The sequence below is a fragment of the Aphelocoma coerulescens genome, chromosome 1 (genome assembly GCF_041296385.1).
Source record: "Aphelocoma coerulescens isolate FSJ_1873_10779 chromosome 1, UR_Acoe_1.0, whole genome shotgun sequence".
Classification (NCBI taxonomy): Eukaryota; Metazoa; Chordata; class Aves; order Passeriformes; family Corvidae; genus Aphelocoma; species Aphelocoma coerulescens.
Window position 1 is genome coordinate 3,778,901 of NC_091013.1, and position 15,894 is coordinate 3,794,794.

The 15,894-nt window shown below is 41.5% G+C and overlaps 1 protein-coding gene across 1 annotated transcript in view; it reads right to left on the minus strand.

The window, feature by feature from the left end:
* The window catches only part of DSCAM (DS cell adhesion molecule), a 444,019-nt gene that overhangs the window by 22,874 nt on the left and 405,251 nt on the right, over nucleotides 1-15,894 (minus strand). The window contains exons 28-30 of the mRNA XM_069028212.1: nucleotides 10,585-10,615; nucleotides 4,727-4,842; nucleotides 2,209-2,358 (exon numbers count right to left, since the gene is read on the minus strand). Of these exons, the coding sequence (XP_068884313.1) occupies nucleotides 2,209-2,358; nucleotides 4,727-4,842; nucleotides 10,585-10,615 (297 nt within the window). The remainder of the gene's footprint in view (nucleotides 1-2,208; nucleotides 2,359-4,726; nucleotides 4,843-10,584; nucleotides 10,616-15,894) is intronic.

Here is a 15,894-nt window from a genome sequence, read left to right on the forward strand (position 1 = left end):
TGCCATTGATAATTGATCCTCCTGGTAGTGCAGCACAGAGCTGCCTCACGTGGACAACATCCAAATCCGTGCTCGGTGTGGTGCAAACCACCACTTGGGAATGGGCCACATGGCTGTGGTGTGGCCAGGAGTGAGCCTCCTTCAAGGGGAAGCATTGAGAACAGAAGGAAAGTGCTGGTGGGAACAGCTCTTGGCACAGTGCTGGGGCTGCCTGGTCTGGAGAAGAGAAGGTTTGGGGGGATGTCCTCAATGTACAGAAATACCTGAAGGGCAAGAGGGCAAGAGCCAAGTTTTTCTCCGTGGTGCACAGTGAGAGGAGCAGGGGCAATGGCCACAAGGAGAAACTTGGGAGCTTTCCCCTGAACATCAGGAAACTCTGATGTGAGGGAGGCTGAGCAGGGGCACAGGCTGCCCACAGAGGTGGTGGAGTCCCCATCCTTGGGGACATTCAGAAGTCACCTGGGGGTGTTCCTGAGCAACCAGCCCTTGCTGAGCCTGCTTTAAGCAGAGGGGCAGGACTAACCAGTGCCCAGACGTCCCTCTGGACCTCAAACTCTGATCCTGTGACCCCAAAGGATGTTGCCAGCAATGGGAACAAGTCAGGAGAGCCTCTGTCAGCACAGAGAACTCAGTCCTTGTCCTGATGAGCAGGAGCTCTGCTCCAGCTGTGCCTCTGTAAGGGGCTGTGCAGCACAGGCACAGCAACTCCAGAGCTGGCAGTGGGATGGAAACACAGCTGGTGCTCTGGTTATGCCAGCTCTCCTGCCAAACGTAACTGGAGAGAGCTGAGGTCAGCAAGGCAAAGGTTCACAGAGGATCTCATTCATAAACAGATAAATAAGGACAAGAGAACAACTCAAAAAATGCTGTAAAGGAGTATTTGTCACTCAGTGAATGTGAGTGGGCTCAGACAGGAGGGTCCATAACCTCCAAGCCACCCAGCTGGGCTCTGCTCTCCTCTTCACAGCAGAAGTGGTGGCTCTAGACAAAATCCCATCACCCAGCCTGCAGCAGAGCTGGATTAGTGTCTTAAATCCAGAGAACATTACCTGCAAGTCTTTGACCCAGCCCTGTACACTGCTGCTATCAGATCTGTACTGCTTAATAAAAGTGATGGTGGATTTTTATTTCCAAAGCAGGGCTGGACACAGATCATATTCTTACACATGAGTTAAATCCACATTTGATTCCCTGGCTGCAGAGGAATGAAGCACAGAACTGCACACAAAAAGCCATTAGTAAGCAAGGTGCCATAAAGTTCTGTGGTATGACACAGGCATGAGGTTTTGGCATGATGCCTCTCTCCTTATTAGAAAATCTAGTCCTTGAGGAATGACCTGAAAAAGCTGAAAGAACAAAAAAAGCATCAGGGCCAGGGCTACAACATCTATTATTTGTAAAGACTGGACTGAAAATGGGTTTTTCAAATAATCTGTGTTCTAGCAACTGAGCTTTCAGCATTTATGTTCACCAAAATCAACAATTAAATTCTGAAATGGTCAGGGCATAGAAATAATCCAAGAGTTTTCAAAAATTGCACACTGCAATGAACTACACTTTGGTAACATTTCTAACTCATAAGTAATCATTCAAGCTAGTATTTTTTTTTTTTTTAATTTTTCCCCATTTACACAGATATGGAACATATTCATGAGAGGAATGAGAAGAAGGGCTTGCATCAGTATATTAATTTATGATAGTATTTTAATCACTAGAAGAATAATTTGGCATGAATATATCTGGGAAAAGTAATTTACCATAATAACTAAAGCCAGAAATATAACTTCTTCAGAAAAAGTAATAATGAGAATTGCTTTTTTTTTTGCCTGATGGAGAGGTAGGGAGGAACGTTGTTTTTGAAATACAATAAAGATTGATCACAGAGGAAAAAAAAAAGTATATTAGACACTAAAAGCCATTAAGGTAATTTACCCAATAAATTCTGGAAATTAAAATCTAGCATGCAGTGTGTTTAATGAAGGCCAGGTATGAATTATTTCAAATTACACCTCCATTTCAGATGCATATGCAATTTCCCCCATATTGAATCACTTAAGTGCAATAGTTTAAGAAATGTCCTCTGCTGACCTAAATAGATTTCTCTCCACTCTCAGACACAAGGATGAGGATGCAAATGCAGGAGCAGAGTATTTATTTTGTTATAGCTTTCTCCTCTCCAGATAAAAACCTATTTTCTGACGTGCTTACTTGTTCCTGGCCGGGCATCAGAGACATCCACCAGTGGCCCTGTGGCTTGTGACACTGACTGGTAATGGACCGTGTGGGTGACAGTCAGGGACTTCTGCTTGGATGTCTCTCCAAAGTCAGCATCAGTGAGCAGAACCGTTGATCTGTCATCTGTAAGTGGAAAAATAATCAGACAATGAGTACAGAGTGTTGGCTTTGCCTTCATTAGAGCTTTAGAGCGAGGTGCTCACAGCCCAGTGACACCACGGGCAGAGGCAGCTGCCTGCTCTCTGCAGGGCTGAGGTGGCTTTGAAGGGAGGGAGCCTCTGGGTTTAAACTCAAAGCCCATATAAAACTAAAGAATAACTTTCATTTTTCCTGGTGATTTCACCTTAGAGACGTGCAACTGAGGCAGACTGTTAAACATCCTCCTGAAAGGCTGATTTGTGTGTAATCATTTGTGGTCCTAGTTCCCTCGTTCCCATCCTTTGAACACTGCCCTCTTCCCCTTCATTTTCAGAGAGCTCAGATGAGCTCTTCAACAACATATTCCATTTATTTCTTTTTATTAACATGATTAGCAGTGTCCTCAGTGAAACCACCCCTATCTTCCCCAAAGGAGGTCGTTAGGGGGTGTTGCTAACTAACCCTCTCTCCCTTTTTTCTGCAGAGACAGAATATTTCAGAGGCAATGACCCTGACCTAGGACTGGCTTTTTCTGCAGCTTCAAATAAAGGTGTGAGATTAAGCCTGACCTTGGGAAGGAAGAAGAAGGTGAGCACTGATATTTACTGCTGTGTGGTTCTGCTTCTATTTCTTCCCTGTGGGGTAGGATATATTCATCAAATTTCTACACAGACCTTGATCATTACAGGATACCAGTGCAATAGAGCACTTGCTTACCTTTTTTCAATTGTTTTTTTTTTTTTCAGTTGTGATCTCTGTATCATATCTTTTTTTTTTGCTCCAAGGAGGAACCTGGTCCCATTGATGACAGATGGTTTCATAGTGATAAATCTTTCACTACCTTTGTGCTTGTAGAACAACTATTTGGTGTGCTATCAGACTTTCTTTTGCATTCTTTACAGTCTTTTATCCATTCAGAATTGCAATAAAAGCCTCAAGGATTTCCTGCTGTGCTGTGCTATATAGTTTGGTATGTGTTCTAAGGGGACTGGCAGCAGTAGGACTTCTGGGCATTTACTAGTCAGCAGAGGTTGAGCCACTTCTTTTAAGCATTCCTGGTTTTGTTTTGGTTTTTGTTTTTTTTTCTTTTTAACTTGACAAGACACCATCAGGGAGGACAGTTCTGCACAATAACATAACTCACATTTTTTACCCAAAGAAGGCTATAAATAGAATAACATTAGGAATCAAATCACTCTGTCTCTGGCAAAAGATGAGCTCTTATTCAGGTTGGGAATAAAGCCTCTTGGCAGCAAGCTCCATCAAACACTGCCAAAATCCCTGCTTATTCTGGGTGGAAAGCTGCCTTTTACCAAGGCCCTGATCTCATTGCTGCCATGCAGCCTCAAGGAGTATTTTCACTGTAACCCTCCCACTGCTCAGCAGCTGCCACTCAAAAGTTAAAGTAGTCTTTAGGATGAAGCCTGGCACAAAGGGCAGACTTTGGGAAGCTCAAATAATGATTTAAAAAAGTCCAAATTTAGGTAAAGAGTAGGTCTCTTTTTCAAACCTGGAATGGGCATGGACAGGAGGTGTAGAGATGCTGCTCTCAGCTTGCTGGCTTTCCTCTCTGGCCACACCATCCCTGGAGGCTGTTACATTATCAGCTTCTTTTATACAGACTTTTACCCAAAAAAAGTAAAGTTAGAAGTCTAACAAGGTCAGTCAGGAGTGTCTTGCCAGTGTGTGCCCATTCAGCCGCGACATCAGGCTGCATTTCTATTTTGGGTTTCCAGACATCTTTAAATTATTTTGGGAAAAAACTCAACACCAAATATTTCTATTTCTCATGACAGCTCAGCTAAGTGCCAGCCCCATGAGAAATCGTGTTTTCTGTTGCATCAAACAGTTTAGATCTGAATTTTGCATGGATACACTGAAGTTGAAAACTGATCAAAATGTTGAAATACCATGTGCTATGAACAGGTGGATACAATATGCAACATGTAAGTTTTAAAAGTTGGCTGTAGCAAATCTTCATATACTGAGAATGCAGTTTCAGAATTTCATTTTCCTTTCAAGTAATGTCAGTGATCCAACTGCCTAGTCAGAGCCAAATGGGAAATCAGAATGAAAATCATAAAACTGCCAGTCCTCAATTATATTTTCTTCAAGAAACTCTTTCCAACAGTTTCATTTTCCTAATGTCCTGCATTATTTTAGATTCTATACTGAGATTACTTTTAGTGGGAAATGACTCAAAGGGGAGAAAAAAAACCCAAACCAGTTCAGTTTTCAAATTACTTCGTAGCTCTTTTTTCTTGAGGTGTGCAGCAGGGAAAAGGTGTGGAGTAAAGGGATTCCATCTAAAAGAGTCTGTTACATTAACCAGGGAAATAAAGCTCAGCTTTACCAATGGTCTCCATCGTGTCCCTTTCCTCAATCAGCAGCTGTGCTCTGGGAATGTCTATGTGCATCCTCAGTGTTTGCTGCTGCTTATTAAGTGTGTCTGACGTCCTGGTGTTCTTGCTGAAAACAAAAGAGAAGTGAACACGTTAACATTCAGCCTAAATGAACAGGTATTTGCAAACATCTTCGTTTTCAATCTGTCCAGCTCAAAAAAAAACCAGTTCAACCATAATCAGCAAAAAACACTCCTACATCTGATTTTTCCCTCTTCAGAACAAGTGCATGGTATTAATTTATTGCACGTGGCAAGGCATTAGATGAATGCACAGTGTGGAGGGATGGGGTCTGTCCTTTATCAGTAGGAATCTGAAAATTTCCCGCTGCTTTCTTCAAGTGTTGTCATAATGAAGTTAATAAAAAACACTTTGGAAGATGGACCTTTTCTTTTATTATTCATGAAGCTGAGTAAAGCAACACACAGCTGATCAAACAGGTTGGTAGGAAAATGATGCCTTGAGTAATTTCTAATTGTTTTGTTATATTCTCACTATTTTTAATTAGCTAAGTTGCAAATATCACTTCGACAGATAAATGAAAAAGCAAATTAATAACTAGGCAGACTATTAATAGATTACATAAAATAAATAAAGGCTTTAGTCCCATTGATGTTCCGAGACAAAAATTGCAAATCTTATTTACATTCATGGATTATGTCTAATTGATTGATGCAATAATCTAAAAAAGAATATAAACCAATTATTCTATCATCATGCAAATTGAAACAACTTCATTTTTAAGTTTGTGTACCAGAAAATGACTTCTTAAATGAGCTGTCTACCAAAAGCAAATGAAAATGGATAGCAAAACCGAGTGCCACAGTCATTTCCAGCACAGAGCTTGCACCAAGAAACCTTCAGATTGTGCGAAAAACCCAGGAACGTTTTGCCCTTTTAGATGTAATTACTCTTTGGATGAAATGAAATATTTGCAAATACTTCATGCAGGGAGGCTGAGGAGAGTTGAGACAAATCAGCCAGTAGTGTGATCCAAGTGCTCAGGCTTCAAAGAGCTGTAAGATCCGAGTGGAGGCTCATTTTCTGGTGTGAAATAGCTGCAGATCACTCAGTTTAATTCTGCTTTGGCAGTGAATTACTGCTGTTAATGGAATCAGCAGAGAACTGTTAAAGTGATAAGCTCAGTTCCTCCACAAGTGCGGGCCTCGATGCAGGAGATTAATCCACGTGTGATGAGCCCACATCACCAGGAAATTTGTGTTAACTTCCTGCTGTGTCTCCATGTCAGCAAGACCTGATTACCTCAGGTTTGGAGATTCTCCTCGAGTCCTTTTTTGGAGGAATTTTCTATCCATGTGATCAGGGATTCTGCTCCAAATCCAAGGGTGAGATCCACAAGGCACATGGGAGCACCTCTCTGATTTTCAGCTCCTGGCTTTCCCTGCTCTCGTGGTCCCCAGCATTAATACCATCCATACCTCCCAAATTTATTGTCTCTGTCTTCTCCTGGATGATTAGGTGGTGCTGTTCCCACCACATACACATGGATATTTGAAATGCATTCAAACAGGCCACCAAATTGGTGCCTCCTCATCATTCAATCATCATGGAAGCAAAGTATCAGGAGAGCCTCCCAATGCTTGCAGATTTTTCTCCATATATAATCAGTGGAGAATAGTCATCACAGGGTCTAACCAAGCACAGAAATTTTCAAAGACATTTAGTATTGTCAAATGCAGATAAATTCCACACTGATGTTCTGCAAGTCTCTGCACAGAGTGGATGCCACTCAAGTTGCTGAAATGTTAAGAGAATCAGAGAGTCATATTTTATCTGCATGCCAAATATGCTTGAATACGGGCCCTTGGAAAGTTGGACTGCTCTGGGCTTGCCCAAGGTCATAGAGCAAACAAAGATCACCTGTTCCAATGCCTTACTGCCCTCTGAGTAAAGAATTATTTCCTCATATTTAATCTAAACCTTCCCTCTTTCAGTTTAAAGTAGGAAAATGATTTTTTTAATGCCCAATTTCAATAATCCAATAGTTATAGGAAACACAGAGTCAGATACATATAGAATCTGTGCAGTGCATAACTGAGTCTGGCAAATGCATCACTGCACCCCTCTGCACTCATTAGGGATGCAGGAGACAAAGGGATGGAATCAGACTCCTGCTCAGAGAATGCAGATCCCAGAATCCCAGTCTGAGCTAGAGCCTCTTCAGCAGGATGAATGCTCTGTATTTCCATTGTTAGAAAGTACTCAACCAACACAGGAAGCACTGTTTGCACCACAGGGAGCAGGAGGAGAATTTCTCCCAGTTTGTAGTTTTACTGCTCACCTGACAAGAGAGAATTCCCAATCCCAATCTTGACTCCATGGATAGCTTCATGCAAAATACAGTTCTTTCAAGCCAGAACTGTAACCCAGGCCTCTCTACATTCAGGATATTCCCTGCTGTGCTTGAGAGTCATTCCTTGGTTTGTGGGTTGTCTCTCCTCCTCCTTGCTGATCTAATTAATTCCCCTGCATGCAGCACTACAGTGACATGGGGTGTCCAAACACAGCACAGGCAACTGGCAGAAGCAGGAGGCTTGTAGCTGATTAGGATGCTGGCTCAGGGTATTTTGAATTCTTTTTTGCAAACCACAACAGCTCCGCTTTCAAGTTATAAAAACCTAAAGTGCCAACAGCAATGAAGTGCCTCTAGGGCTTGGAAACAGGGCAAAGAGTTTTAAGGTTTCAATTTTGAAGTTTGGTGTCCAAGTATTCTCTAACCTAAATTCAGGCAAAAAGATATTTTAATGGTCTGGCGGATGAGGGGTCCAATGATTGATTCTTTAAAGGGATAAAAGGTATCTATCTTTATTTTTCTATATTTACAGACATAAAATTCCCAAACATAAGCATGTGCTTTTCTTTACTTGTCAGACCTTGTAAGGTTCTGTGTATAATAGAATTAATTCCCTCTGGTTCAAAGAATCTCTGAGCTCCAAATTGTCAGGAGACTGAGTCACAGAATCACAGAATAATGTCTTGGGTTGGAAAAGACCTTAAAGATCATCTCATTCCAACCCCCTGCCACGTGCAGGGACACCTCCCACTATCCCAGGTTGCTTCAAGCCCTGTCCAGCCTGGCCTTGGACACTTCCAGGGATGGGGAGTCCACAACTTCTCTAGGCAACCTGTTCCAGGGCCTCACTGCCCTCTGAGTAAAAAATTTCTTCCTGATATTTAATCTAAACCTGCCCTCTTTCAGTTTAAAACCCTTGCCCCTTGTCCTGTCACTGTCTGCCCATATTGAAAGTCCCTCTCCTTTTTCTAAGCCCTTTAAGGTACTGGAATTCCTCGATGAGACCTCCCCAAAGATTTCTCCATTCTGAAGCATCCCAGCTCTCTCAGTATTTTGCTGTATTCTTTTACTCTACTAAAGTTTCTGCTTCGCCACTATTTAAAACAAGTATTTGGGCAGGTGGTCTTTTGGTCTGAGTATAGCTTTTATGTTGAGTCTGTGGATAAAAGAGCCTTTTCCAGAGCAAGTACATTGTACAAGGCATTCTGAAAGAGTCCACAGTTTGTTGTAAAAGCATATGGGAAACTGAATCAGAATATTTGGGCATAAAAGATTCTTCACCTTGTGTTCAAAATTTCAAAATCCAGTGAACTGCTAGACTGATTCACAGTGAACTGTTACAAAGAGCATGGCTGGACTGATGCTTTCACCCAAAAGAAACATTAAAAAGCTGTGCTTATACAGCAGCAGGGATTTTTATTTGTGAGTTTAAGGTATCAACACTGTGTTGTGCAGCTCCCATTAAACTGCTGACTTATCCTGCTCCACAGACATTCGACTTACACAGCCAAAGCCAGCAACTCTCAAAGCAAAGGCCAAAGCTCCGTTTTTAATCCGCTTTACACATACTCATGAAAATCTCCTCAAAGGGAAAGATACACAAAGCTCTCTCCAGGCCTCACACCTTCCTACCAATCAGGGAATCACCTTTTCTGCCCTCTCCCCAAATACCCCCTTTCTTGATATTTTTATCTTAGCAGATTTTGGTGGAATCTAAAAGATAAAAAATATCAGGGGCTTTATAATATGTGACTGTTGCTTTGGAGAGGGCTTATTGTCCTTTGGTTATTCACATACTACCTCTTCAGGGATATCTGGTGATTGTGGATAGCTCAGGTTTGGGCTGAAGTTATTTCACAGATTTGTCACAAATGAGATTTCCAAGCTCTGGCATGTCTGCAAATGTAAGCCTATATCCCCTACTTCCTCTGAAGTTCTGATTTAACAGTCATTTGCCTTTGTTCAAACTTTTAGAAAAGGAATATAAAATATGCCTATGTAATAAAACCAAGATTATTTGTTAATAAATGAGATGACTATGAGAGGACCTGGCTTGATGATCATCGTTCGATGCTGGTGAAAGGAAAAGCCAAATGAAATGGTGGCAGATGAGTTACCTTGAAAAACAGCTCTGAACTTAAGACTGAGAGGAGACCTGGCTGCTCTCTGAGTACAAAACTTAGGGAGGAGAAAAGTTCCTTAACTTGAAGGCCACCATCAGCAAAGGAAAAGGTGGGTAAAACCTGGGCACTTCTGCTGGAAGGTTGGTGAGGTTCTCCAAGTGTCAGAGGAGTGGGACTCTGAAATGGCCCTGCAGAAGTGGCAACAAGGCTCTTGTGAAGCCAACCAGGGTTAGGGCAGAGCGTTACCAGTTTTGCAGAGGGGTTCTGAGTGGTTGTCACTGGGACTGAATGTCTCCATCCAGGGGTTTCAGCCAGTCCCTGCTGGGTTTCTTAAGGGAACAGAATTGCTGCGTGTGCTAATCCGTGCTGTCTTCTGTGGCACCAGAAACCACCAGGGCAAACGTTCCTGAAGCAGATTTAACAAATCCCACAATTTGCTGCCATGGGCAGACAGGGAGGGGATGACCTGGCCTGCATGACCAGTCCTCTTAACATCACTGGGCTTATTCAGATATGATGGCATAGAGCTGAATTTACACCAAACCCATCTGTCACCATGCCTTTGCTGAGTATATTCTTACAACAGAAGTGAAGCTTATCACTGGTGAGGAAGTTTGGAGTGTGGTTCAGGTGGTGAAATATCTGTGACATTCTCAAATTTGTTGCCTGAATATAAAAAATATTTTCTAGCAACCCAAAATTCATTTGAACTCAAAAATAATCCCTCGGCGATCCCAGTTTCAAATATATGCAGCGGTTCTAAAGTTCAATATTTTCCCTAGACAAAACAATAAACATTGAGGATATGAAATTTCCATCTTTGAAAGAATTGTGGTGCCAGAATAGTCATTATGATGCAATTCAACAACTGAATTAGATTTCTGAATGCTGAGCTGATGGAACAGAAGTGAAAAATAATAAATGGATTTACCTGCTCTTTTATACTTTTGGGTATAAGCAGCTAACAATAATGAATTACATAAACAGAGCTGCAAAGTTTAGAGACATTCACAGCCAGAAATGTATTGCCTTTAATCAGACAATCTCTGAAGAGCAATTACTTTGATACATATTATGAAAATGTTTTTCAGAGTAGGAAAAATGTCCAGATGGACCTACATAGCTTCTATGATTTAATCTACTAACACAAGTTATCAGGTTTTTTATCATTGTAGCCCCTCACACTGTCCACAAAGTGTCTTCTTTCTCCCATGTCTAACCATCATAGTTCTTAAATGGTGTGTTTTGGAAAAGGGTTTAGGAATAAAAAGTTTACTTCTCCATTTGTCCCTCCAACAATTCTTAAATAGGATGCTGTAGTTGACAGACATTTTTCAATCTCAAAAAATGATAAAATGAAATCTGTTCTTACCTCATAAGCATTTCGGCCAAACTCTTTGCATCTAGAAGAAAATAGAAGAAATGTCATCACAAATGAAAATCGATTTGATAGATGCATTATTAGCAAGTGATTTGAATCAGCCATGTGCAAGACCACTGTTGTTTCTCAGATCAGTGGAAAGAATCAAAGAGTGTCTAAAAGTCCCTACTTTTGCTAAAATTGCATTTTTGCCCCAAACAGCCCTGTTTAGTTCCTCAGCAGCACCAAAGATGATTAGAGAAATGAAAGTTACCATTGGCTTAACTAGAGAAGACTACCTAAATATATTAGAAATAGGAACAATTTAAGAAATAATGGGAATCTCAGTTCCTTCATGCCATGGGTAGCAAATGAACAGGTGAAGGAAGAAGAAAATGCAAAAAAATAGGAATTTTGATATCCATCTCTAGGCAGGAGCCAAAGCTAGGCTGGGTGAGCAGTTGTTTACCTGACATTTCCAAACCAGATGTAGTTGCACGGAGATCTGAGCAAGGGAGGTCTCCAAGGAGTCAATTTAGAATCACAGAATCCCTGAGGTTGGAAAAGACCTCCAAGAGTCCCAGCTGTGCCCGATGCCCACCTTGTCCCCAGCCCAGAGCACTGAGTGCCACCTCCAGCCCTTCCTGGGACACCTCCAGGGATGGGCACTCCAAACCTCCCTGGGCAGCCCCTTCCAGTGTTTGACAACTTTTTCAGTGAAGAAATTCTTCCTCATGTCCAACCTGAGCCTCCCCTGGCACAAACTTGTTTGGTTGCACTCAAATACGAAACAGAGGATGGTTTATTCCCACATGGATCAGCCCTGCAAAGTGAGACATTGATGAAGGAAAAATACTCCTCCCGTTCTTGTCAGTGCTGCTATTATTAGCAGAAAATCCTTTGGGGCTATAATTATTTCAATACTTATCAGTTCAAAAGACAGCTGAAGTTTGGTTTTTCAGGTAGGCTTCTGTAAAACTTTATCAACATAATGCACTAATTTCTGTGGTATCATCCAGCAAAACCAGGCAGCTCTGCTTTGTTCTCCTGCAGTCTGCTGCTAAACAAACTCACTTAAAATGCTGATTCCCAAGTCCTTAAGTTTATCACACAGCAACAAAGCAGCCTTTTGTGCAACCAAGTGAAGCAAATCTGAAAAGAAAACAATTCCAAGTTCTAAGTCTTCAAACGACTCTCTTCCATGAAACTTTACATTTCTTCTTTTATCTGCTTCTTGTAAATCTACCAGCACCTGCCAAGACATTTACTGAATTTGTCTTTGTTTTCTCCATCCCACCTTTTTTATTCCTCAATCACCTCCAAGACCTACAACAATTTCCTTACTTGTGATCCTATTAAATGGCCTGCCTTTAAAATTCCAAGGATACAGGCAGAAAAAAGCCATCATCTTAAAAAATCTCTACAGCTTGTGTTGTACTGATTTTTAAAAGGAATGGACAGAGAGCTCTTTTTATTCATTAAAAAAACACAACAAAACCCTTTTTATCCACTTTCTGCGTTACATTTATCTGACACAGTGCCAGCTTGCCTTTCTTAAGCTTTATTCCTCACCTACCACTGGAGAAGCTGGAATTCTGTGCTCCCTCTAAGTCTGTTTGCTCCACTCCTCCATTTTTAACCTCCCTCCATCCCTTTCCACCACAAAGCATGGCAGATTCCTGGTGGAGGGAAGGATGGTTCATCTGAGGTGTCTCATCTGAACCAAACAGTGCTCCACTTGGGCACTCAGAATTCCTATTTTTCACTTGGAATGAGATTGTCTTTGCCATTAACCCTTGTAAGTGGTAGTACCTAGTAGATGACAATATCTTTGCCATCATTCATAAACCAAAAGACCAACACTGCTGCTCCCAAATGAGTTTTGTTACTGGCATCTAAAAACCCAGGAAGGGGACACAGTTCTGTTGAAGAATACAAAAAAGCCAAACAAACCCAAAAAATAATAATAATGATACTGGTTGCAAGTAATGTTTTTTTTTTTTGTTTGTTTGTTTGTTTGTTTTTTTGTTGTGTTTTTTTTTTTTTTTTTTTTTTTTTTTTTTTTTTTTGTTTGGTTTTTTTGTTTTTTCTTCAGCAAATTTTATGATGCTTTTGCTATTCTAGCAGCACCAGGATCATGAAGACACTGTGCTGTGCACACATTCTCCCTCTGGCACACATAATCAGGGTGGTTTAATATGCAAACATTGTTTTCATTCAGCCAGCAGGTTTTGAAGCAATTGCTGCCTCCTTAAGTGAAGTCTGTGGATATTTGTGCAAGGAATTCACAACTCAAGGAGAGCAGAAGGGCCAAAGTTGAAGATTATTACAATGTACTTCAGTTTGCTTTTCATAATTCTTTATCAGGTTTAAATGGAAGACAACCTCCCTCACATGTTCTCAGGTGCTGCTGAGCACACAGATCATTTCCATGCTGCAGCTGGAAAAAAATTCACACCAATTCATGTACGTGGCACATAAATGCTCCTTAACACATGTTGATCCTTGGTTAAAGGGGTGCACAGGAGATTGTGCACCTACAGTCAAAAATAGCATGAGGCACCAGCAAAACCATGTTACCTATTGAAAGCTGAATGAGAAAGTACTGAAGGGAAAAAACTCCGTCAGCTGAGATTAAATTTGCTAATTATCCAAGCAGATTGTTCAAAAGGTGAGCAGCACTGCTGGAGTTAATGATGGGCACACAGGTTGCTGTGGGATGGGACAAAGGTGGCAGGAATATAAACAGCTCTTCTGTGTCTGTCAGAGCAAAACCCAGAAGCGTAAAAGTAACTGAACATCACAGAATCATGGAATAGTTCGGGATGGAGGGCACCTTAAAGATCATCCAGTTCCAACCCTCCTGCCATGGGCAGGGACACCTCCCACTGTGCCAGGCTGCTCCAAGCCCCAGTGTCCAGCCTGGCCTTGGGCACTGCCAGGGATCCAGGGGCAGCCCCAGCTGCTCTGGGCACCCTGTGCCAGGGCCTGCCCACCCTCCCAGGGAACAATTCCTGCCCAATATCCTGTCTAACCCTACTCTCTGTCAATCTGAAGCCATTCCCTTTTGTCCTGTCCCTCCAGCCCTTGGAGATTGTCTCTCTCCATCTTTCTTCCTGCAGCTCCTTCAGGCCCTGCAAGGCCACACTGAGCTCACCCCAAAGCTTCTCCTCTCCAGGCTGAACAATCCCAGCTCTGGCAGCCTTTCCTCCCAGCAGAGCTGCTCCATCCCTCTGCTCATCCTGGAGCCTCCTCTGGCCTCTCTCCAGCAGCTCCACGTCCTCCCTGTGCTGGGGACCTCACTATGACAACATCATGTGCCCAAAACTTCAGCTCCAGGAGAAATGTTATTGTCACAAACCAATGAACAGGGATTTTGATGTGCATTTCCTGCAGTACCATTTTGATCAGCAAATTGAGAACACTTCCTAAAATGAGCCAGCATCCCTGGCTGCGTCCTATCATCTCCCAGTTTTCAGGTGGTGAAAGCAGGGCTTGGGAAGGAAGCAGAGATGACAGAGGGAAGGGGATGATCTCTGCTCCAGCCAAGCATCACTTCAGTGAAAAAGCCACAGCCATCACTTTCCTATGCTGGGGCAGCCACCTTTAAAATTCTTAACACACTTGGGTTTGCCCCCTGGGAAATCAGGGACAGTGATAGAGTTTTAAATTGCATCCTGCCACTCCTGAACCATCATGCTGCGCTGACCCTTTCTGCTTGTGTTAAGGTGAATTGGATTTAAAAACAAAGGGAAAACTATTACAGGAGTAGCAGAGCTGGGTTAATAGCCAGGAGAAGGAGCATTAAGCTATCAGGCTTCTCTTTGAGAATATCTGCTGACCTACTGAATGGCTGCATGAACCCCAGCAGCCAAATGACCTTTTTTTGTGACCTGGCTGGTGGAACTACTAAACTGGACAAAAATCAGGAGTTTGCTGAAAACTCTGCTTTCTTTATAAAAGAGGAAGAAAAATGTTTAAGTTTCCCTACATCCAGACAAGTGGTAAAAAGATCAAAACTGGGGACTTCTGTTCTTATGCTGCATTTGCCAACTGAGATGGAAGCTCAAACCCACTGTCCATAAGCAAAGATACAAATGTTTGCATGCAGAGCACACTGCAAATAAACCTGCAATTCCCACTCCTCTTTGTTAAGCAGGCTCACAGAAACCACATCTGCAGCCACAAAAGCAAGATTTACATCTGCAACTTGCACAAATTATTTTAGAAGGTCCCACTGTGGAGATTATTCTTTCTGATGTAGACTAGAGGAAAGATGGTAGGGGAATCCTGATTTAGGAAAAATGAATATTGTGCCTCAAAGAAACCCCAGCAGATCATGCCCACCAAGTGAAAATGTGATATTTCACTTTCAAAAATTATATGAAAATTAATCACAACAATTACTAGAGCAAACCGTTTCTGTTTTAGTCAGGAGATGAGAAAAACTTGCACACATTTGTTTTAGAGAACTTAGTGAGGAGTTCTCTGGAACAGCAATAATTGTCAGGAAAACTTTTAGAACACGAAGTAACTTCCAGAAGAGCAGAAAATGTCTAACATGGGATCAGTCTTCAAAAACAATGAGCAAAAAAATTCTGAATTACTGAAGTCCTATCCATCTGATCTTGGCAATGCAAAAAATAATTAAAAAAATTGAATGAAGCTTAATGAAATGAATTAAAAGGATAATTGAGGCCAATCAGTACAGACTTGTGGTCAAGCAGCCATGTCAAACAAAGTGGATTTTTTAAATGAGATTAAAATTTGCTGAGAATTAATGACATTGAAAAAAACTCTCACTGTGATATGATTAAATAACAGTAAAAGATCACATTTATATTTTTCTAAAATAAAGCTTTGGTAACTCAAAGCATTTTAACAGAAAGTAGCATGATGCAAGAATTACCACAGCAGCCATTTTACACGGAATTCAATGCATTCAGAGCCCAGTTTTAAGCAGGGAATCAGTATTCAGAAATTTTTGTCTGGAACATTTATCAGTGGTCTGGACTAAATAAAATAACATCTGATAAAAGTTTGAAAATGACACAAGAATTTGGTGGCTAAAATTTAAAGAAAGTGCCAGATCACTAAGAAAATAATCTGGATCATAAGATCATATATCAAGAACACAAAAGAGGGCTGTACAGCAGGGAATGTTTTCCTGCTGCAGAGCAATCAGAGAACTGGCAAATGATCTCAGTGGAGAAAATATTAAGGATGTAAATGATAGGAAAACTGCAGAGGAAAATTAAAATATATTAATCTGTTTCATTTACCAATTAAAACATTAAGAAATGATTTGGTTCCCACCATGTG